General features: G+C 45.8%; 2 protein-coding genes across 2 annotated transcripts in view; both read right to left on the bottom strand.

The window, feature by feature from the left end:
* The window catches only part of LOC147728074 (uncharacterized), a 755,421-nt gene that overhangs the window by 557,900 nt on the left and 173,054 nt on the right, over positions 1 to 24,467 (bottom strand). The gene's annotated exons all lie outside the window — the stretch shown is intronic.
* EIF4E (eukaryotic translation initiation factor 4E) overlaps positions 1 to 24,467 on the bottom strand; it is a 262,166-nt gene that overhangs the window by 139,960 nt on the left and 97,739 nt on the right. Inside the window, exons 3-4 of the mRNA XM_086961961.1 lie at positions 22,310 to 22,405; positions 10,210 to 10,273 (exon numbers count right to left, since the gene is read on the bottom strand). Coding sequence (XP_086818087.1) covers positions 10,210 to 10,273; positions 22,310 to 22,405 — 160 coding nt within the window. The remainder of the gene's footprint in view (positions 1 to 10,209; positions 10,274 to 22,309; positions 22,406 to 24,467) is intronic.

Below are 24,467 nucleotides of genomic sequence, written 5' to 3'. Positions count from 1 at the left end.
CTGAGGTTCTGGTAACAGAGGTGGTACAATTTGAGCAACGTCCTGCTCCAGTTCTTTCGCTTGATCAGATTTCAAGGGAATTTTTAGAGCCGAACTCTTTTGCATGAGAGCCTTAATTTTTACTTTTTTTCACATCTTTTCTCCAGCATAGAGCCGTTCTTTCCAGGTGTCTTGTCTCTCAAACGCTCCTGATACTCTTCTGAAAGGGAGAATGGCTGGGAGGCTCTGCCTCCCACTGTATCGTTTGCACTGGATCTGTGGGCTCTTCCTGGTTCTGTTTGCCTTTTGGTGCCAAACGTTTTGGCATCCAGACAGATTCTGTGTGCTTCAAGTCTGAGATTGTTGGCTCGCACGCGGAGCACTCATGTGGTAGCTTGCGATGGGTTTTGATTTCCTTCCGTGTCTGCTTCTCTTTCCTCTATGATTGCCCATCAACTACTTCTGACGTCCAGGACTTCCCCCCCCCCCCCCCCCGGCCCAACTTCATGTCCTCCAGTGTCTTCTCCGCTTCGTTCAACAACCCCAGATAGCTCACGGATTCCGGTCTTCCTTGGGACAAGATGATGACAAAGCACCCACCTCTACTTGTTTCACCCCGATGGTAATAGGTTGGAATTCTGCAGAGGCTGGGCACCCCGAACGATGGCCTTTCTGAAAGTAGAGTTTATAGACCAAGTGGCTGAAATGCACATACTTGTGGATACACTTGAAACAAAATCTAAATGAGGTGTGCTCCATACCTCACATTCATTCGCCGATACACGTGGTCTTAGGGAGGTTTAGGTCTTTTTACCTCTCCGCTGTTCTTCAGTGCCTGATTTCTCCTCACAAAGTCGATTGTGTACTCAGTTGTCTTCAATGCGGTATTTTTTGAGAAAAACTATTCTCCACATCACAGTTTCTTCCTAACAGAGTCTGGAGATCTCGCACGTGCTTCCAGACCCGAGAGTGGAAATAATTATGTGAAGATGGCTTCTATATCAAAAGATTTCCAGGGCGTGTGTCTGACGTCACTATAGGAGGGACATACCACCAACTGGTCAGCGACGTCCACTACAGAAAAAAAAGAGGAGACAGGGCTATATCAGAGGACACGTGCACCTTTGCTTCCCTCTATGCTATCCAACACTAGCCAGGTACCATTCCTTCACTCTTATGATTATGCTATAGGCAATTTGCAGAGGGCGAGATAATAGTTATGGGCGACTATAATCTTACGTGTAATTCAGGAATGGATAGTACCCATCCTCATAGATCTGTGTGGAGATTTGGGTCTTTTGGATGCATGGCGCACCCTACATCCCACGGGGAGGGATGACACTTTTTTCCCACATTCTCTTAGGAGCTACTCTCGCCTTGACTACTTCTTGATAACAAACGCTGTAGATCAGGCCCTAAACTCTGTTTCTATCCACACAAGTGTACTGTCGGACCACGCTCCTGTGGCCATGAACTTGGAGTGGGAGGCTTCCCCATCTAACTACTGACGATAGTACTTTCCAAGTCTCTAGTTTAAGACAGGTTATTAACATGGCGATTTGTGGAAAATTATCAAGCAATACTTTTTAGTGAATAAATCGGAGGATACTTCCCCACCAATAACTAGGTCGCCTTCAAAGCAGTACTAAGGGGAAACTGTATAGCGTTGAATTCCTCAATGAACAAGCAGAGGGTCAAGGAAAGACTGACTTTACAGACACAGCTTCATAATGCAGAAGAGTTACACAAAGAAAACCCTTCTCTCGTCCATCAAAGGAAGGTGACTGCACTAAGGGGGAAACTCAATGCTATTCATTCTAACTGGGCTGAGATAACTCTTGAAACTCCAACGCCGAACTTATGATCAGGTCAACAAAGTGGGCACCCTTTCTTGCAAGGCAATTAAGGGTTAATTGAGAGAAGGAATACATAGGGGATATTTACAGTGCAACAGAGGGCGTCACGTCTTCAGACACTGAGAAAGCACATATTTTTGACCAATTTGATGAGGGTCTATATGTGGTGGAGGAGATACATGACCAATCTCAATTGGACTATCTGGAAGGAATCTCCCTACCCCAAGTAACAGGTACTCAAAATGACATCTTAGGGTGTCCAATTTCAGAGGAAGAGGTGTACGAGCAATAAGTAATCTCAAACCCCCTAAAGCTCCGGGACCTGACAGCCCAATTTTACAAAACTTTGTTCGGAACTCACTCTGCATTTAGCTGACCTTTTTAACTATATAGACACCTCTGGAACGGTCTCCACTTCTATGAGCAAGGCCATCATATCCGTCCTCCTGAAGAAGGGCAAAGATCTCAAGGCATATGGTTCTTACTGACCCTTAGTGCTTTTGAACCTTGATGCCAAATTGTACTAAAAAATCACGGCAGCTAGACTAAATTACTTATACCCTGACTTGATCCATCCGGATCAATCCGGGTTTAAGGTCAACAAACGCACAATACTATTCGGAGAGTGATCCACCTGATTGAGAAAGCCTCTATAAAAATCCATCCCAGCGGTCTTGCTGGCGTTAGACGCAGAAAAGGCTTCGAACTGGTGGAATGGTCTTTATTTCTTCATACTTTACAGAGGTTTGGTTTCTGCGACCGATTCATTACAATGAACAAAGCAAACTACGTGATACCTAGGAGCAGGGTGCTGGTAAATGGGGTCAGCTAGGACTTTTTCCACCTGGGGCAGGGGACGGGGCAGGGGACGAGGCAGGGGTGTCTTGTCACCCCTGCTTTTTGCCTTAAAGATAGAAACGCTGGCAGCTAAGATACGCTCCTTGCCTTGGATCCAGGGTGTACAGTTTAGTTTTGATGAACATAAGATTTCTTTGTTTGCGGACGATGTATTGTTATCCCCGACTTCAAATAGGACCTCCATGGAGGCTTTCTTCGGGGAGCTAAGCTGCTTTGAAGGGGTGGCGGGATTCAGAGTTAATCTCTCAAAATCTTTTCTACTCAATCCGACTCTCCCACCCTTGAAGGTGGAGGCATTGAGGAGGTACGTTTCCTTTCAGTAAGCTAGGTGGGAGATTACATACTTTGGTATTAAGATAACAACCCCCCACCTCTCAAATTTATTTCTAGCTAACTTCCCACCCTTGCTGCAGCATCTGAGGACAGATTTCTAAAGCTGGGCGCCCTTATACCTCTCGTGGCTTGGGCGAAATAACACTGTCAAAATGACAGTGCTGCCTAAACTACTCTACCTGTTTTAAGGACTTCCGATTGAACTGGATCTACGATTCCTTCCTAAGTTACGCTCCATAGGGACTGTTTATCTGGCAGTATTGCAGGGCATGCCTCTCTTACAAACTGCTGCGCCTACCCAAATCTGCTGGAGGTCTGGCCTACCCGACGTTAATCTTTATTACCAGGTCGCCCAACTGAGGGTCGTTTCTGAATGGTCAGCGAGGGAGTTAGATAAACACTGGGTACACATGGACAGAGGTGGTGGGAAAGTATATTTGGTATTTGCTTTAGAAGCCTAGGTGAAACTGGCCTGCCAATGCCTATTTGAGCACCCCCATGCAAGCCACACTTAAGGTGTGGGGCTTTGTGATAAGACGAGCCAAATGGACCACGTTTCCCTTCCCCTTTACTCCTATTCACTTTAATTTAATGTTTACTCCAGCCTAGCAACTGGGACCTTTTGAGGCGTGGAGGGTGGGGGTTGTCTTGTAGTTTCGGACCTTTTCCCATTCTTGGCATATTAGAACATTGCCAGTGGGACTTTAATCTCCCCATCACAGAACATTTCCATTACAATCAATTAAAACACTGGGTGCTTCAACCAGAGGTACGAAAGGCAGCCACCAGGAGAACTCACACCTATCGAGCAATCACTTAAATGGGGCTGTGGGTCGAAAGGGTGTTTCTCCTTCCTTTATGGTCTTCTGTTAGAAACCTTGCTGACCACCAGGCCGCTCCACATGGGGGAACAACCTGGGAAGCCTACTCCAGAGACCAGCTGGCTTAAGATATGGAGAGAGATTCCACGATTTAAAAATTCGATGGGTCTACGGGATACTAATTACAAATTGTTATTAGACTGGTATCTCTACCCCACCAAACTCAAAGATTTTCCCCAATACATCTTAACTATGTTGGAGAGATTGTGGAATGGTGGACGACTTTAAACATATGGTGGGACTGCCCAACTATCTGGCCATTCTGGGCTGAGATCTTGGCTCAACTTAAGAAGATTCTGGGATACGCAGTCCCCAGTGACCCAGGCTTCGTACTGCTGGGGCTTGGAAGTAACAAACTTATATTTCAATCAGGAGGGGATAGGTCGATGATGTGGTTGTGTCTGGGGCAGCAAAGATGGCAGTGACAGCAGCCTGGAAACAGAAGAATGTACTCTCTTTGACCCAATGGTATGCAAGGCTGTGGCGGGCGGTGACAATGGAAAGAATGTTCAATACCTTATCCAACTCTTATAAAAACTTTGAATAGGTTTGGAGTCCTTTGGTGAAGTACCTTTCAATAGGTCTACCCCTGTGTGTGTGTCCTACACGCACAAGGGCACTACACATTTTCCAATTCAAAATGGAATGCACCTCTATTGATAGACCTGGATAATGAGGCCTGGAGGTGGTCTCACTTGGCATCTCTGCGATCCTCGCATCAGGGATAGGACGTGCCGGTTTAGATCTTTATATGCCGTCTATATATCGTAAGTTTTTTTGGGGTAGGAAGAAGGGGGTATTGATATTTAGCAGAGCTCGAAAAATCCACTTTTATTGTTGAGCAAGATTTAATCAGGACGAGATATTTTTAGGGCCGGCTAGCTGAAAATCCTCTAACTTCTGTGGAAGAAAAACTGACTTTTGACCTCGGTCTCTGAAGCATATGTGACACGCATCTTTATTGCTCATAAAATGAAAGAGCAATAAAGATGCCTTTAAATCATATTATCTTGTCAAATTTGCTGGCTTTCAGAGAAAGATGTCAAAAGTCAGTTTGTCTTTCCACAATTATTTATCTTTCTGTGACTGAAGTAGCGGGTTTTGAAAAAAGAGAACTGTGTTACAATTGAACTGTGCAAAGGATGTGAAATGAAAGTTTGTAAGATGTCAGGCTTTTTTTCTAATACAACACTGAAATAGTTAAGTGAACTGTTCAAACAGTTCAAATATATTTCACTAGTTATGAAGACACATTTTTGTAATTCTGTAGCGAAAAAAATATTCAAAACTCCAGGGCAGGCGCCAGAGGTGGTGCCGCCGAGCCAACAGGCTCTGGACATGGGACTGCAGGGCCCGAGGCCTGAACAGGCAGTCCATGGCAGCAAGAAACACTTGCAACTGTTCGGGAGTCGCCGACTGACACGGGAACACTCTTCTTCGACTTTTTCTTATGGCATCGCTTACCAGAATCTGAAGGTGAAGACTTCGAATCAGAGGAGCGGCGGCGGTCCCGCGAACGGCCCCTAGACCCGGAGCGGCAGTGAAAGGAGTGCCAGACCTCCAGCAACTTTCCGCGCCGCTCCCGCGAAGCCTTTGGGGCTATGGCATGGCAGTCCCGACAATCCCGGGAGTCATGGTCCTGCTTTAGGCAGTAGAGGCAGACATCATGGGGGTCTGCCACCAACATATTACCGTGGCACGACCCACAAGACAAAGCCAGACATCCCTGTGTGCACCAGGAGGCAAGCAAAGGAGACAAAAGTCTCAAAAAAGTTGTCAAAAAATTACCGAGGTACGTGCTCAATCCAGATCTGCGCTTTCGCCACCGAAAAAGAAAGAACTGACGTCAGCGCGCATGGGTGGCACCTAAGTATTCTCCGCGATGTCATCTCGGCGCCTACGACCCCAGTGATTGACGCGGAGCTGCAGGACGCCACCTACTGGCGTGCAGAGGTACTGCTAAGCAGAAAACTTTTCCAGGTCCAGCCTGACGCCTGGGGTTATTCTAAGGTAAGGAATCTATCACTAACGTGTCTCTTTCAGATGTCAACGCACAGGACCAGAACCATGCAGGGGGAGATTAAGCATCCCCCTGCATGGGCCCCCAGAGTCTGTCCACGTCAGACGGGAATATGTTGTTCTCAAAGAGGAATAAAACCCGCAGCCTTGGGGGCTGGTGATGGGCATAGTCGAGCTTGCAAAAATAATCTACCAATGGTTGCCAAGTTTTTGTGAATTTGGTGTCACAGAGCTGAAGCCGCGCAGTGAGTAACTCCATTGCCATGGTATGCCACAAGCAGGTGAACCAAACAGTAACTGGAGATTCTTCAGCCTTCTTCCAGTATAATGATATTGTTTGTTTAGCAGCGCCAAGCATGTGTAGGACTAGGTGCCAGTGTTTGTGCGTCATGGCAAGTAGGTTCGTAGGTCTGAGGCCCAAGAAGAGAGTGGTTGGGGGTTCGGGTAGTGGGTAGCCAATCACCCGTTTAATGTGACTAAGGACCTCTTTCCAGTAAATGGTCAATAGTGGGCTATGCCACCAAATGTAGAGAAAATCCCCCAGTAGCGCTCAAACAGCACCAGCAAACAGGGGAGGAATTAGCGAACATGTTGTGCAATTTATGGGGAGAGTAATACCATTGTGTCATGACTTTATATGTAGAGTCCCTCTGAGAAATGCTGTGGAAAACTCTTGGGATATCGCGCCACAATAGCTCCCATTTTTTAGGTGCGATTTCATCAGGGGTGCCGGACTGCCATTGTGACTGACATGTATGAGGAGTAGGTTGAGTGGCATGTTGAAGGACTTGATATATGAGAGATATCAGAACCTGGATTCATCGTATGACCGCACCAGCCATTCGAAGGGGGTGAAAGGACGAGTGGCTCCCAGAGTAGAAGATGACGCCTATACACAGTGTCAAAGTTGGATATATTGGAAACTAGCCCCGTTGGAGAGAAGGAAATTCCGTTTGTATTGTGCGAAGGATTTAAAAGTGTCTCCCTCGAAAAGGTCCCGGAGTGTCTGGCACTCCCCTTCTGACCAGGCCAGGAAGGAGAGTGGACGTAGGGAAGGTGGAAAATGTGAGATGCGCGCAATGGGAGTGTGAGGCAACAGAAAGGAAGTGAGGCTCCTGGTGAGCGCCAGCTGGTCCCAAATATCCAGCACAGTTTTTGTCGGTATGGCCATATAAGTGCTGTGCTGACGGGCCTCCCCTGAAAGCCATGCAAGATCCCAGATGGCTCAGCAGGCCACCGCTCTATCCATATGAGACTAGACCCTCTCGACATTTTACTTTTTAATGGAAAGCAGTGGTCCCTGGGACTACTGCTAACTCATAAAAATATTATCGTACACATTCACATACAAACATTCATAAACTTCTGAGTGTTTTGCGATCGCAAAACAATGGCACATATCATCCTGACTCGCTATTAGGAAGGGACGCCCTTGGCAGGACCCTTCCAAATACCAACTGCAAACAATATTTTGCAAGTCTCCTTCTCACAAAACAGCACTGGTACATACCACCAACCTTTTTTGCAGTCGAAAAACGGTCTGATTTCCCATTTGTGACAGTAAAAAACAGTTGTACATCTTGCCCAAAATGGCAAGCCAGGGATCATGTGTGGGCTTGATTCTTGTTCTACATGGAGCAAACATTTAATCTAGTAAATAAAGTTTTTTTTGTACAGCAGCAATAGTGAACTTGCATATTTGAAGGTGCTCTTATGTGATAATAAAGAAAAAGGCGGCTCCATAAGGCAAAATATTTGCCTAGGATCACACAATTTGAGATATGTTCTCAGGTCAAGTACATTACAGTTGGGTCTAGTAGATTATTCAAGTTAATAGACCTGCAGGTCTAGTAAAAATGTATGATTTTTCTAGCCCAGTTTAGGGATAGAGTTTATAGTATTTACACTGTGGGCGATAAGAATACTATTATATTGTGGTCAATCCCAAGTAATGATATACTGCAATCTGTGCTGTGTACTTTTGTAATGGATTGTGCCAGATATTTTCCAAATATATATTGCAACTTAAAACCAATAAAAACAGTTTTGAAAGAAGAAAATGGAGACCATTCCAGACCCAACCGGTAGATGTCCGAATAATGCACAGCACATGAAGCCAGAAAGGATTCACACTGCAAAAATAACATCCATCTACAGCTCTCAAAAGGAAGAGGATGTTCATTTAGATTTACAAAGGAAAAGGTAGTTGCAACTTATATCAAAGGAGAAAATGGTACAAAAATATGGATGAGTAATAGGATGCATATTGTCTTATAAATCTTAGGACAGAAACTTGTGTAAGATTAAAAACAATCAAGGGTGACAAGTGAAAGCTTTTTTCTCAAGCAGCAGATAAGGTGGCTCAATATCAGTCTTCCCATCAGAAATTGTTTGTGAAGATATTAATTCTACAATAGCGGAGACAGAACTACCAGTGGCAGATTAAGATAGATACCCTAACCCTAAAGATGGCTAGGTAGTTTGAACTGCGCGGCTTGATGACTTTTTGACTCCCATTAATGGATTTTCCTAGTGGGAAAGAAATAGATGCAATCCTGTTGGATTTTTTTTTTTTTTAAGTCTACATTGTCGAGAGACACTATTAATCAGACCCATGACATTAGATGGTTACAAGTAAACTGTACACTTAGGATATATATATCTCAAACCAGAGAAATTCCAGCTCCCAACGCGCTTCAAGCCTGTACAGGCAACAACGGGTGGAATCAGGCCAGTAGTAATTACCATTAAACAAAAGGATGCAGCACTTCAGGTTATCATAGTGGTCATGAATTTATTAACACCACTAAAACCAACACGTTGTGTTGAAACGTGTTGGTGTTAATAAATTAATGACAACTACGATATTCTGGATTGCGGCATCCTTTTGTTTAAAATAAATAAATATTATATATATATATATATATATATATATATATATATATATATATATATATATATATATACACACACACACATATATATACACACACAGATATTTATATTCTCCAAATCTGGTAGAGGCCTCAAAATCAATTGCTGTGATGTCCGGTTATTTTAATATATCCAAGTCTACGGTTAAAATAAAGTATAGAACCGATATAACCATTGACTGCATTGTGAAAGAGGTGTTCTATCCAAGGATCAAGATTACTAGGAGGACGGAGAGATCAAGCTCAAGTAACAATTGCCTGACCCTTGTACACAATTTGCATCATCTACCCAACAGGCTTGTTAGGCAACTTAATATCGTCAAAATGATTCTACTACAATTATTTTAAATCGATCCGTGATGTTATTGGTCTTTAATTCATTTTTCCTTAAATTGGAGTCTGCAATAGGCAGGTTTTTCAGACAGAAAAAGAACACCAGTTGCAGAATGCACACCGGTGGAATGTGGGCTTCAAGGGACAGCACACAGGAGGCGAAAAACAAAGGCTTCAGGTGTGTCACCAGGACAACCAAAATGGCAGAATTTTCCACCAACATGTGCATTAATGATTGAATTCCTTAGTCTGCAGTATTGATGTTCACAATCTATTTACCTGGAAAACAAAACGTTAAAACATTACACAAAAAGTAGTCTGAGGCTATGATGATTATGATAGCTTTTCTAAGGAAAAATGCAGCAGGAGGTACACTTCCTGAAACATTTATATTGGATTGTATTCGGGGATCGGAGACCAAAACATTCTAGTATTTTTGACCATCAATCAAGGTCCTACTGTGCAGAAAAAGCAACTAACTGCACACAGCAATACTAGTCTGAATGTAGAGCTAATGCATCTAGAAGGGCAGCGAGACCCATTATGAAATACTTGATCATCGTTTAGGTCAGTTATTTGACATTTCCCACTAACAAGGTTGAGGAGATAAAATACTCCTTAATATTTTCAGAAACTTTCAATCCACATTAAAGTAATAAACTATGCTAGACACTTCATGTATCTGTTGGTTGACAATCTAAATCAGTGGAATACCAGTAAGACAATCTGGTGGGCATGTTAAAACAGCTGTGAGCAGATTTATTGTGGCAAGAGGCAATAATCACAAAAGGAAACCCATAGCCAAGGCTACTTCAACACATAAAGAAATATACATTAAGAACTAAGAGTCCTGTATAAACAATGTGAAATGCTGCAATTACAAAACAAAAAGATATATGCCTCCATAGTCTTAACACACAAGAAAACCCATTTGAAATAAAATAACTTTAATCAGTGTGCAGTAGGTGGAACATACTTTAATAGAGCTTCTTTTGTAATAGCATTTAACATACATACCTTGAAGAGTGAGTAATCGCAGCCAGACATTAAATTACTAGAAACTTGGATATGATTGTATAAACTATAGAAAAAAAGAAAAGTATTAGTAAAGGTACATGGAGGAAAACAAACAAATACTATTTAATTAACAGAAAATTGATAGTTCACAGTATTAGACCCAGGTTCAGGATTCAACAAACTCTCACCTGTTCTGTTAAATTCGCCCTCCATAACAATTTTCCTTACTCCTTCCAGCAATAGTGGAGTACAAATAGGCTGTCTTCTGGCATGAATAAGAAAACCATGATTGCCAACCCCCATTACAGCTAATAAGATGAACAAGTTACTTACCTTGGGTAACACTTTATCTGGTATATACAGTATCTGACTGTGGATGCCTCACCTTTTGAATATACCCCATGCGCAGCATTCCACAGAAACATTTCTCCATAGCTCTCCCACGTCGACAAATACGTCATAATATCACGACTCCGTGTGACGTCATTGAGGTCATAAGACGACCTTCTTGGTGTACTGACATAAGTTTCTGCCCATTTTATTCTGTGCCTTCGAGCGAACGAGTGAACCAACATTAATGAAATGACCACAAGCAATTGCATTGCCAAGTCAATAGCATAGTCATGAGTTATAAAGAAAAACTCATAAGAAACATTATATAAAATATATACACACGTATTTTCGGTATAAGCAGACAGGCAACAGGGAAGCAGGTGGGTCAGTGAGGAATTCACAGGCAGATACTTCATCCACCAGAAAAAGAGTTACCGAAGGTAAGTAAATTTCTCTTCCGATGGATAAATCTGCCTGTGGATTCCTCACCTTTTGAACAGAATATCCAAGCAATCCCAGAGGACCTCCTCACTTCCGAATCCTATCTATAATGCATTGCAAAAGTGTGGAGGCCCAAGTTGCCGCATTGCAGATAATCACGGGAAGACTTCTAGACAAAGTAGAAGTTGAAGATTTAGCTCTGGTAGAATGAGTTCTAATCCCTTCAGGTGGCTCTTTCTTAGCCATGGCGTAGCAGATGGAGTAGTTTGTCCTCTAACTCCAGTTCTGTAGTAGGGGTATCTCTGTTATAGTCATAATTTAGTGAATAGTCCCGCCCATGTGCGTGGACCCCGGAGCAATCAAAAATAACCTCTTAAAGTGTCGAAAAAAATGCAGAACTGCACAGACACTTAAGAGAATTAAAGACAGATAATGCAGCCTATAAAACCAGGCTACACTGTCCAGTACTTCAACTACAAATTCCACCAAAAATCCACAAACAGCAAAGCCTGTCCAGATTTCCCTTGCCTCAACAGCAAGAACCCATCTAGAATGATCGAGAGGAAGACCTGGACAGACAAGCCCCATAGGCTCTCATTATGTGGCTCAGAATAGGACACTGTGCCTATAAGAGAACTTTCCAGAACTTCACAGTATCCCAGAATGCACTGCAGGTCCCTTTTACTTTCAGTTCTTTATGAAGGCGTAACATGCCAGACCTGTAGCATTCCTTACATGAATATCTCTCTCCACCGGGAAGGAGGGCGGGCGCTTATGACTAGAACAGAGATACCCCTACTACAGAACTGGAGTTACAGGACAGAAACTACTCCTTCTGTAGTAGGGAATCTCTGTGTATAGTCATAATCTAGTGAATAGAATGGCAAGCCCATCCCCACACCAAAGCGGCGGCGGTGAACGAGAATTAACACCACTATTGTGCGAACAGATTTCGCAGCGAAGCCTGCCCAACCTGAGCGTCTGCCCTGGCATCAGTGTCCAGGCAGTAATGCTTAGCAAAGGTATGGACCGACTTCCAAGTGGCCGCCTTGCAGATTTCTGCAATTGGAACATTACGGAGCAAAGCCGTCGTGGCAGCTTTGCCCCTGGTGGAATGAGCCTTAGGTTTACCCCCTAAGGTCTAATTAGCCTTTTGGTAACACAGCTGTATGCAGGACACAATCCACCTAGAGATGGACTGTTTAGAGCAGGGGTCTCCAACCTTTTCTGTAGTGAGAGCTAATTCTGCTCAAGGAAAGTCCTGCTGAGCTACTACCATATTTTATCACTATCAAATGCTGATGATATGTGTTAACATTACACTATGACCACCCTAAGCACAATTATCAGTAGTAACCACCCAAAAATTCCAGGTGACGTTATCAGCAGAATGCTAGGAAAACGTTTATCAATATTAAATGCTTGTAATCAAGTAAAAGCCAAATCATCACACGAAGTGCCACAAAAGGTATTACCATAGCAGTAAGTCTCCCCAACTCAGATTTAAAGTGGATAAACATGTTTCATGTGGCAGACCCATAGGCCAACGCTGCAGCTTCCACATGCCTCAACATCCTCCACATACTCAGAAAGACCTTCAAATGGACCCACCCCCCTAATCAAGGAAGATCGTCACCCATGCACTCATCACCAGCAGGCTGGACTACGAGAACGCCCTCCATGCCGCAATCAACAAATCGCTACTCCACAAACTTCAGACTGTCCAGAACGCAGCAGCAAGACTCCTCCTCAGCATCCCTCGACAAGACCACCTTACCCAGCATAAACGAGTACTCCACTTGCTCCCCGTTGAAACAAGAGTGACCTTCAAGCTGCTTACACACACCAATAAAGCCCTCCACAACACCAGACCCGAATACCTTCATCTCCTTCTACACCCTCAAAAGAAACCTCCACTCCGCTGACCAGGCCTTGGCCGAAATACTATACATCCTCAGAACCAGACAGGAGGCACATCCTTCTCCTACATCATGGCAAAGACCTGGAATTAACTCCCCCTCCACATCAGATGAGGTCCCACACTGAAAGAATTCAGAAAGAGCCATGTGACATGGCTTTTTGAATGACCAAAGCTGCACAAATCCCCCCCCCCCACCACACTCCCCCAGCGCCTGGAGACCCTCATAGGCGAGTAGTGCGCTCTATACATCCCTCATTGATTGATTGATAGGCCACCACAGTGTGTGTGTTTGAGTGGTATCAACAGGCCCTGCCATTGATTTGGCTGTAGTGAAATAAGCAGTGCTGCCTTCTTTAATATACACAGAATCTCTGAGATTGGTTTGGTTTGGCTTCACCTCTGAGAGCTACTTTGAAGGTGCTGGTGAGCTACCAGTAGCTCCCGAGCTACTGGTTGGAGACCTCTGGTTTAGAGATAGCAAGACCCGTCCTGACTGATCCATAATTGATAAACAATTGGTCTGACCTACGAATATCTTTGGTCTTATCCAGATAAAATTTCAACACCCTCCTAACATCCAGGGAATGTAAAGACCTTTCCGCTGGAGATGAAGGATTCTGAAAAAACGTAGGTAAAGTTATGGTCTGGTTGACATGAAAATCAGAAATAACTTTGGGAAGAAATTTAGGGTGAGTACGCATAACAACCTTAGCAGCATGAAATACAGTATAAGGTTCTTGGCAACACAACGCCTGAATTTCACTCACCCTGCGGGCCTATGTAATGGCCACAAGGAACGCCGCCTTCCAGGACAGGTGCTGCAACGAAGCCTTATGAATAGGTTCAAAAGGCTCCTTCATCAATCTGGACAGCACCACATTCAATTGCCATGAAGGGGAAAGGAGGGAATACTTTCTTCAAGCCTTCCAAGAAATCTTTGATCACAGGGACCTGGAAGAATTAAGTCTGTGAAGGGCATTTCCTGTAGGCAGTCAATGTAGCGAGATGAACCTTAATGGAATGAACATTAAGGCCAGACTGCACCAAATGTAGAAGGTAAGGAAGGATGACGACTTCCTTGCATATCGTCGGGTCATAGTTCTTGGACTTGCACAAGATACAGAACCTCTTCCACTTGTAAGCATAGGAAGTCCGAGTGGAAGGTCGCTTAGCCTCCTTCAGTATGTCCATGCAATCTTCAGGTAGATTCAAATGGCCATATTGCACTATCTCAGGAGCCATGCCGCCAAACTCAAAGACGAGAGGTTGGGGTGCAACATCTGCCCCCGAGCTTCGTGAGAAGGTTCGGCCTGCATGGCAGCCGTATGTGAGGAAGGAGAGACTGGTGAAGCAGGTCCGTGAACCACCACTGCCTGGGCAATTCCGGGGCAATCAGGATCATCTGTGCCCTGGACTGGGACAGCTTTATGAGCACCGTCGGAATCAGGGGAATGGGTGGAAAAGCGTACAGAAAGCTGTTCGACCAGTTGATCCATAGCACATTCCCCAGCGTCCCCTGCTGGTAGTACCTGGAGGCGAAGTCTCGGCATTTGCTGTTTTCGGCGGTGGCGAACAGATCTAGGTCTGGAGTCCCCCACTTTGCGAAGACTTCTCCTAGTACTTTGTTGTTTATGACCCATTCGTGGTTTTCCTGAATCAGTCTGCTCAGTGCGTCCGCCTAAACATTCTGCACACCTGGTAGATGGGTAGCAGTTATAGTCAGTCCTTTTGCCAGAAGCCATCGCTAGATCGCCTGCGCCTCCTGCGACAGAGTGCGTGATCTCGAGCCCCCCTGCTTGTTGAGGTAATACATCGTGGTCGTATTGTCCGTCTGTACAAGCAGAGTTGGTCTGGAAGGATGGATGAAAGGCCTTCAGTGCCAAGTGAACAGCTCTGAGTTCCAGGAAGTTGATGTGATACGTGGACTCAGTCGGTGACCACATTCCTTGAATCTGTAAGTCTCTGGCGTGCGCTCCCCAGCCCTGGAGAGAAGGATCAGTCACGATAGTCTGAGTGGGAATGTCCTTGTGGAAGGGAACCCCTCTGAGGAGATTCTCCTCTGAACACCACCACTTCAGAGACTGAAGAGCATGCAGAGACAGTCGTATCTTGTCGTCCCAAGACCCTGATCCCACTGATCCTCCAAGCACTCCTGCAGCAGTGCAGTCGTGCGTGTGGCGTTAGGAAGACACAAGAGGCCATCGATCCCAGTAGAGAAGACACCGTCCTCACTGTTGTAGATGGAGTGGTCATAAGAGCCTGAGCCTTCCGAAGGAGTGATTATCTTCGCTCCTCCGAAGGAGACACTCTTGCTGACAGCGTATTGATGGTGGCTCCCAAGTACTGAATGCACTGGACCGGAGTCGGACAGACTTGGACATGTTGATGTGCAACCCCAGCTTATTCAAGGGAACGCACGTCTTCTGGAAGTGTGCCTGAGCTTCTGAGATGGAGGAGGCCTTGATCAACCAAACGTCCAGGTACGGGTAGACAAACACCTTGTTCTTCCTTAGGTGTGCGGCTACCACTGCCATGCACTTCGAGAATGTTCTGGGCGCAGACTTCAGCCCGAATGGCAGTACTGTGTACTGATAATGATTGGTGCAGACTTGAAAATCGCAGGAACTTCCTGTGTTTGTGTGCAATGGGCACATGGAAGTATGCATCCTTTAGGTCTATTGCACATAGCCAGTCTCCCTGTTGCAACTGAGGATAAATCTGATGCAACGACAGCATGCAAAACTTTTCTCTGCGAATCCACTTGTTTGCCTGTCGCAAGTCCAGAATGGGCCTGAACTCGTTCTGGTCCTTCTTGCAAACCAGGAAGAACCGGGAGTACAGACCTCTTCCTCTCTGAGACAGAGGTACGTCTTCTATCGCCCTTTTCCTTAACAGGATATTGGCCTCCGCCTGGAGCTCGCGCAGTTGAAACTGCGAGCTGACCGGAGAAATTGATTGAGGCGGGCTGGTGAACCGAAGACTGTATCCATTGCAAACAATATTCAGCACCCACTTGTCCCGAGTAATTTTTCTCCACTCTGCCAGAAAAAATTGAAAGCTACCCCCCCACCTGAGCGGGTAACGGATGAAGGGGAAGTAACAGCTCAGGGTCGCGACCCGGTCGGGCCCTTGTTCGCTGTAGAGGACTGCTGTCCCCCTCTACCTTTCTGGCGCTTCTGGAAGGGTCTCCGGAACTGCTGCTGTCCCGAAGGCTGCCCTCGTCCTCTTCCCTGAGCACCGAACCGTCTCTGGAACGGGCAGTAGGACTTCTTTTCTTTGGGCTTCTCCAAGCCCACAGCCGTCAGGGTCTCTGCCTCCGCCTTCATGCGGGCCATCTCATTATCAGCATGCTTTCCGAACTGAGTTTCCCCGGAAAAGGGCAGATTGACCACCCGCTGCCGGCCTCCGGCTTGAGTGATGTGAGCCTGAGCCAAGCATGGCACCGCTGGTTGATCCCATGACAGTACCCATGGGCAGCCAAGAGAGAGACATCCAGAGCCGCACTGAAGAGCTGGTTTGAAACCAGCATCCCCTCCTTGAGTATCTCTTGGAAGTCCTCCCTCTTGTCTCGTGGCAGAAGTTCCGTGAACTGTTGCAGGGAGTCCCACAGGGCACGGTCATAGCGCCCTAGCAACGCCGCATCGCTGGACGCCTTCATGGCCGTGGATGCAATCCCACAAGCTTTCCTACCAGCTGAGTCGATCCATCGGCTCTCCTTATCAGGCAGTACGGTTGAGGATGGGGAGGTAGAATGTAACTTCCTGGCCGCCGTCACTATAACAGAGTCGGGCACCGGATCTATCCGCAGAAAAGCCGGGTCCGAATCCGGGGCCCTGTACTTCTTCAGAAGTCGGGAGGGAGCGGTTTTCACCACCGCTGGCGTTAGGAACAGCTCCTCCGCAGGCTCTACCAAACCAGGCACTAGTGGCAGTAGAGGGCGTGACAAATGCTTCTTGTGAAGCGTCTCAAATATCACGGGCGTCGTGGGTGTTGGAGCCGTCACCGTGATTCCCAATTTTGCCGCCCCCCTCAGGAGAACATCCTGGAACGTGCTGATGTCGTCCACCGGAGACACCCTTGTCCCTGGGGATTCCGACAAAGTCGGTGAATAGGTCCTGGTCGAGTCCGTGCGGGACCTAGATCCACACCTCCTATGGCGACGTCTTGACCTGGTGGGGGATCTACACCGACTCCTCGATCTCCCTCTCCGTCCGGAGAGTGATAGTGACTTCCTTTGCTTCTGTCGATCCGCCGGTTCCACCGGAGCGGGCGACTTTGGTTTGGCCGGGGCCTTCGGCTTAGGGGTCCCCTTGGGAGGGGTCGGAAGTCTGGGCAGTGAAACCGACCTCGGAGGGACCAGAGGCGGTTTGTCTGCTGGCAGCTGAGGTCGAGGTATAGGTTGAGGAAGTGGTGATAGAGGAGAAGGAGTAGGGGCCCTCGGAGTGAGCCCCCTCGGTAATGGAGGCGGGGGTGTAACCGGCCTCTGTGACGGGGTATACACCACGGAGTACACCCAACCTGGTGATCCGCCTTCATTTCCAGCCTGGGACGTTGGAGAGCCTCCCATGGTGCAAGACCTCCTTCCATGTCTCTTCGGCGTCTAAGAACGGCGACCGGGCGGCGAGCGTTGGCCCCTCGACGGCGAGCGTCTTCTCCTCAGTGTCTACCGTCTCTCCCTCGACGGCGAGTGCCTTAGCCTCGACGGCTATTTAGGAGGGACAAGGGCACCCAAGGCGCAATAAGCTAAGGACCATGGGTAGGTACTATATTGTAAAAAACAAGGGTCCTTAGAGCAAACAACAGATGAAAAGAAACAATAAATATATACCAAATGGAAATATATTGTTAGGGGAAATGTCCAGCCGGACAGTTTTATTTCCCTGACAAAATTACACTAAATGCATAAATTGTTACTTTTCTCTTGCATATGTGTATATTTTAGATTGTCTGGTTTATGTTTTATTGACAAAATTACACTAAATGCATAAATTGTTACTTTTCTCTTGCATATGTGTATATTTTAGATTGTCTGGTTTATGTTTTATTCTACTCAGATGTCCTGTTATTGCCTGTTAACTGTCCGGCTGGACATTTCCCCTAACAATATATTTCCATTTGGTATATATTTATTGTTTCTTTTCATCTGTTGTTTGCTCTAAGGACCCTTGTTTTTTACAATATAAATTAGCCTCGACGGCGACCTCGTCCGCCTCGACGGCGACCTCGTCCGCCTCGACGGCGACCTCGTCCGCCTCGACGGCGACCTCGTCCGCCTCTGTCCTTCAGGGTCCTGCCAGAGAAGCCCTGACAAATCACACACTCCTCTGGGACATGGGAAGAAGGAAGGCAGAGGATACACACCTCATGGGGATCTGATTTGGCCTTCTTCCTGGAGCACTCCGGACATTTGTCAAATAATACAGGCATATTTGACATCAAAAGGGTGCAATAAACAAGAAGAAAGGCACCAAAGTACTTTAGAAAGCACTCAACTAGAAACAAAAGTGAAAAATCACCAATAAACCCTTGAAAAGGGAGAGCTCAATGCTCCAGGGTCCTGCTTGCAGGAGCCGGAAAAAAGAACTGAAAGTAAAAAGGGACCTGCAGTGCATTCTGGGACACTGTGAAGTTCTGGAAAGTTCTCTTAAAGGCACAGTATCCTATTCTGAGCAACATAATGGCAGCCTATGGGGCTTGTCTGTCCAGGTCTTCCTCTCTATCATTCTAGAGGGGTTCTTGCTGTTGAGGCAAGGGAAATCTGGACAGGCTTTGCTGTTTGTGGATTTTTGGTGGAATTTCTAGTTGAAGTACTGGACAGTGTAGCCTGGTTTTATAAGCTGCATTATCTGTCTTTAATTCTCTCTTAAGTGTCTGTGCAGTTCTGCATTTTTCCGACACTTTAAGAGATTATTTTTGATTGCTTCGGGGTCCACGCACATGGGCGGGACTATTCACTAGATTATGACTATACACAGAGATACCCCTACTACAGAACTTAATGATCAGGATTATCCAAGATCACCAGCTCTCTAGTGGACTGCTTTCCCCTTCATCTTGCCCACATATCCAACTAACAGCTGCTCGTCCAATCTGAACTCGCGGGTTCTGTCCATGTAGAAACTCACAGCCCTCTTGGGGTCCAAACAATGAAGTCCCTCCCCCTCCTTTGAAGGATGTAGGGGAAGGTAAAAAGTAGGTAAGGTAATGGATTGTCCCAAGAGGAACGGAGTGACCACCTTAGGCAAAAAAGCAGCTCTGGTCCCAACCATCATCTTATCTGCATGGAAGGATGTGAAGGGATGCTTAGAACTAAGGGCCTGCATCTCACTCACACTTCTAGGTAACTTAATAGAAGCTACAAATATAGTTTGACCGGTAAGAAGCCTCAACTGGCAGTTAATGGAGGAGGTGGTGATAGAATGATAAATCCCCTAAATGAGGAGTGCAGCTGCTGTATCGAGCTGGCATGCCCTTACCTCTGAAACTGAGCTAAGAGTCCCAGGTAGCAGAGCGGTCCTCAGTTTTATTCGAGTCCGATCTACGTTCATAACTTTTTTTGATACAGTAGTGGTTGCCTGCATGGAGAAGAGGACTGGTACTTCCAGACATGGTAATGTACTACATGGCAACACAACTACAAGGTGTGCATGCACTTGTTACATAAGCATAAATGGGAAAAAATTATCACCAAGTGGAAAGCATGAACGTGTAGCCCCAGAAACTTTTCTAATGATGGGAAGAAACACCCAAATGACACTTTGCACATAAGCAACCAGAAGCGGCGTTAGAAGAAGGAAGTCAGGAGGTAGCATAGAGGCTGAGTTCTATGTAGAACATGTGGTAATGTCTGGAACGTTATAACTGTTTCTGTATGATGCCTGTACGTTGCTAATAGCTAATTGTTTTTGATTTATAAAATCTGTTAAAAAAATAAATCTTAGAAATGCCCCCTGAAAAACGACCAGCCGCCATCACAAGACATGTTTCCGGACCCCTGGGTTGGGAGCCTTCGCTCCCTGAGCTCAGAAACAAAGCCTTTTCTGGGCGGAGGTCACACCTCCCCAATGTATGGAAGAGCCTTCTGTGGCAGAGGAGCTTCAAAGTCCTTGCTGCCTTTGTAACGGGACCCCCAGCCTCTCCTATCATCAGGAACAGGCCTCATCCCGGTCTCCCCTTCTTCCCAATGGGAAGACAGGCGGGAAAAATTAGGACAGCCCAGAAGGCGTGCCCACTCTGCTAACCCCACCCCTCAGGTGGGGTAGGAGAGGTGAAACCCTCACTTCAGTGCCTGCCATCTTGCAGATGGCAGGCACTCTCCAATCAGTGAGAGGGATTGTGCCTACTCCCACACATGGTGTGAAGCACGCCAAGGATGTAGTCACCCGAAGGTAGAGAGTCACCCTAAGGTAGAGACCCCCCCCCCCAAAAAATGCTAAATGCCCCCTAAATACAGTGTTTATGGGCCGCCTTGAACCAAGATTCTGATTCACGCAACCTACGAAGAAGGACAAAAGATGATGTCCAGAGGAGGAGACTGTAGAGAAGAACTGACTTGGCCCAAGCCCTACCGGCCTGTCTGCAGTTTTCCAGAGATCCTGCACTAAAAGTCACCTTTGTCCTGCAGACAGTGAACTCCAGAAGCCTGGGAGGACTGACTTCCTGAAAAAGGCCAGATCTGCTGTGAGCAGCAGCTCTGTTCGAAAGAAACTCCCAAGACAGACTCTGAGCCTGCTGAGGATAAAAAAAACGATTCCTGGAACCATCACTGCACCGGACGCCTACAGCCCGAATCCAGGTGGCCCACCGGTCCAAGCGAGGTTCCTCAGTGCTCCTGAGTCCGAGTCCACCGTGGGTTGACCCCTCAGGGACTCCCAGAGGTCACCTACATCCTCTGCACGGAACCCCCCTGGCCACCCACCCACCCCCCACCAAACAGCAAGTGGCCCATTAAGCGACCTGGAGAAAAGAACCCAAGGTGCATCTACCTCCCAGAGTCCTCCAACGTACCTGCCCAGCTGTTAGTTCCTCCTGGAAGTCTTCCTGGACTGAGTCGGCAGCCAAAATCCATAACCAGCAACTCCTATTGAAAACAACAGGGCACCCAAAGCCAAAACAGCACCCTGTACCCAGCCCCGCCCGAGACGCTGTGGGTACACCTTGTGTGCTAAATCAGATCCCCCCCCCCCTTGCCCTGAGCCTATGTCCAGGAGCTTTGCTCCCAAAACCGTGTGGTCTTCTTGTGAGCAGCCACCAACTGGAGGCCACCTATCCCCATTGGATAACATTAGGCCTCAGCACCTAGCCGTCCTAGTGCCACTGAGGGTGCTTTGAGAGTACATCCTTGAACGTGGTTCTAACCCCAGAAACCCAACTGCCACAACCAAGTACTCGCCTGTAAACCGATAACTTCATTTCCTCCCGTAGGATTGCATTGACTGCTTTTCTTCGAAAAACTTTTTAGTGTAGTGTTAGTTTGTATGAAAACCCTAAGAAACTGCATACGTGTAAAAATTGTATTACTTACCTTTTGTCTAGGAAATATCTCAGGGTGATATCTACGCATTTCACACTTATTAGCAAAAGTAACTTAAAAAGTAATCCAAGAAGTAACATGCACAGTAATCTATTAAGTAACTGAAAAGTAATTTTGAACTGTAAATCAACTAACTGCATTTGAATCTGCATTCCAATTTAATTGAACTTCCTTATACCTGCAAAAGTATTATTTCACTTACCTGCACCGTCCCTGACTTGGTTCTAAAAATAAAATAATTAAATATTTGTATACAAACAAAATTGGTCTGAGTTCAGTCTGAGTGTGTGACATTTCTTGCCTGAGTTTGTACAATAAATGCTTAACACTACCCTCTGATGAAGCCTTACTGCTCGCCCACACTACCAAAAATAGAGAGTACGGTATTTACTTTTACCTCTGCCTACTTTTGGGGTTCCACTGGACTCTGGGCACACTATACCGTACTTTGGTATAATATATACAGAGCCAGCTTCCTACAGGCAGGCAACAGCAGAGGAAAGTTTTATAAAATAAAGAAAATAATAAAAGATGACAAACTTGCAGAAGACTAAACACACCAATACAAACATACGAAAAACATGCAAAAGGCAAATGTATAATTCAAACATGGATACTTTAAATGACCCATTAAGAGCATAAAAAGAAACCTGAGAATAAAATAAAAGAGAAATTATATGAAAAGGTGTGATACCAATTGACAGATAAAATTAAACCAAAGAACTGGAATAAATATTTAGTAGCAAAGCTACACATTTCCTAAGCTTGATATTGCTCGAGAACTATGTAGTCATTGCTGGAAGATGCCTACGTGAAAGTCTGTTTACAAAAAGGCAGGAAGAGTTTTAAGTAGTCATGCAACATATACTTACGCCCAAAAATCTTCAACTGTATCAAACTTCGATATCAGGCGAAGATTGGCTTGCCAAGTTTTGCTCTTATCATTTTTAAAGAACCAGAGTGCCCATCTAAAGAAAGACAGAAAACATTGTATAAGGCAAAGAGTTACACCACAGGTGATGCTATCCAGCATGTAGATAAGAAATCTGAAACCTAAAAAAGCTGGAAAACAACATTCACCATACACAAATTCCCACATTCACAAAATTCTAACACCCATGTTCTGTTTTGTCTTCCTTCCAGTCAGTCTACAATCCCCCATTCAGATTCTTCATGATTTTTGTGGGGTTTCTCTAAAACCACTGTGCGGCATCTTTAGAAAACTGTCCCTGGTTCTAAAGCTACGCTTCTTCCTTTAATATATACTGTCTGGCCATTTGTTAATGCTCACCTTGCCGATTTCTTTTACAGCTTAAGCATAGTCTTCCCAGTTTCTATTTCTATCATCCTTTGATTCTGTACCCCTTTTTGCACACTCTACATGTCCTTCATTTCTCTTGATACACCCTCTTCTTGCTTCAGTGGCCTTCATGCTTCTCAATTTGTTTCATGTCAACACTATACTGCTCACTGCCATCCTTCTCTTATCCAAAATAATTCAACCATATTTATTTTAGTACTCTCAGTACCATTGCCAATGTCAGAGGCACCCATTTTCTGGCTCTTTGCCGATCATCTGCTTACACAGGCATTTTTGTCAAGATTCAAAAGTCTTTCAAGCCAAATAAATTATTTCCAACACCCTGCAACATTGCATCGCTCTCTTTTGCTCATAAATGCTTTCTGAACCCATTACACCTCTTCTCCTAATTCCATGACCATTTCTGTTGATGCCCTAGAGTGTCAGGCTGGATCAGCACCAACAAATTTCCTTGGGGGTTATACATCTGTCCTGCCCCATACAGTGGATCTCCTCTGTGACCAAACATTTGTCAACCGTAAAATAGTGGCTTGAAGATTCCTCCCGCACAGTCATTGCTATTTTCAACAATTATCAGATATTATTTTTCAGAACCGACTGAGGCATTGGTTCTGCGGCCGGAGAACTCAAAGGAGGACAACTTATATCTTGACATCTCCTCTTTAGAGTCAGAGTGGGAAGAGGACCATAACTAGGAGCGGGGGACCGGCGCAAAGACCACAACATATTCTTGAGTTCATCAACTTTGCATCCTGGAGGTGCATTAGATACCATTTATTATAAAACTTGGAGTCTTGTTTGGAGCCCTGACACCGAAGGCACACCTCATGCAGTTGCGACATGGCTTGAATATTCATTTTCAGAGGGGAAAACCAAACCCTATCACATTGATCAAGATTTGTTGGAAGACGGACATGGTGGAAGTGGAGTTCCAGATCCACCTTGGAAGGCTCAGAAAGTAAGTAACTGACATCAGCGCACAGGGGTTGTGCTAGAAAGGTAGCTTGGCTCCATCACTTCCGAAACCATATGAAATTAGCTGAGAGAATGACACCACCTATTGACGAGTGGGAGCAATGGTAAAAAAATTGCCAGATCCAGTTTGGCATATGGGGATATCCTTAACCCTTTTGACGCTGATGACGGAACCGCTCCGTCATCAGCTGCGGTGGCGCTGTGCTGATGACGGAGCGGTTCCGTCATGGCCCGCCCGCCGCTCATGCGTGGCGCGAATTCCGCGCCTGCGCTGAGCGTTCTATTGAGCGGGCGGGGCCATGACGGAACCGCTCCGTCACAAGCACAGCGCAACCGCGGCTGGTGACGGAGCGGTTCTGTCACCAGCATGCGGCCGCCGCGCGGCCGCCCCACCCACTTAGCGCTGCGGCGGAATAGCCGCCGCAGCGATGTGGTTAAGTGAAGGATATGCTGTTAGAAGTATAAAAAAACATCTTTCCTATCATGAGGATTTTATCCCTCATGGATGTTAAGTGGATCCATCTATTCAATGACCTTCATAAGTGACTTGCAATTTGCTCACCCCATGCTATCATTTAACCTAATTTATTAGTCAGCCCAAACTGTTTATTTTGGGTCAATGCCCATACTGTAACAGACAAATTATAAACACATACTACAAAAGAAACAAGACAAACATTTAAACCAACAGTTAATTCCCTTTGTATGGTGCAAAAAGCAATTAAATATTTCAC

Source organism: Lissotriton vulgaris, chromosome 3_1, assembly GCF_964263255.1.
Source record: "Lissotriton vulgaris chromosome 3_1, aLisVul1.2, whole genome shotgun sequence".
NCBI lineage: Eukaryota > Metazoa > Chordata > Amphibia > Caudata > Salamandridae > Lissotriton > Lissotriton vulgaris.
The sequence above is the reverse complement of the archived record's forward strand: the minus strand, read 5'-3'. Positions and strand labels throughout refer to the sequence as shown.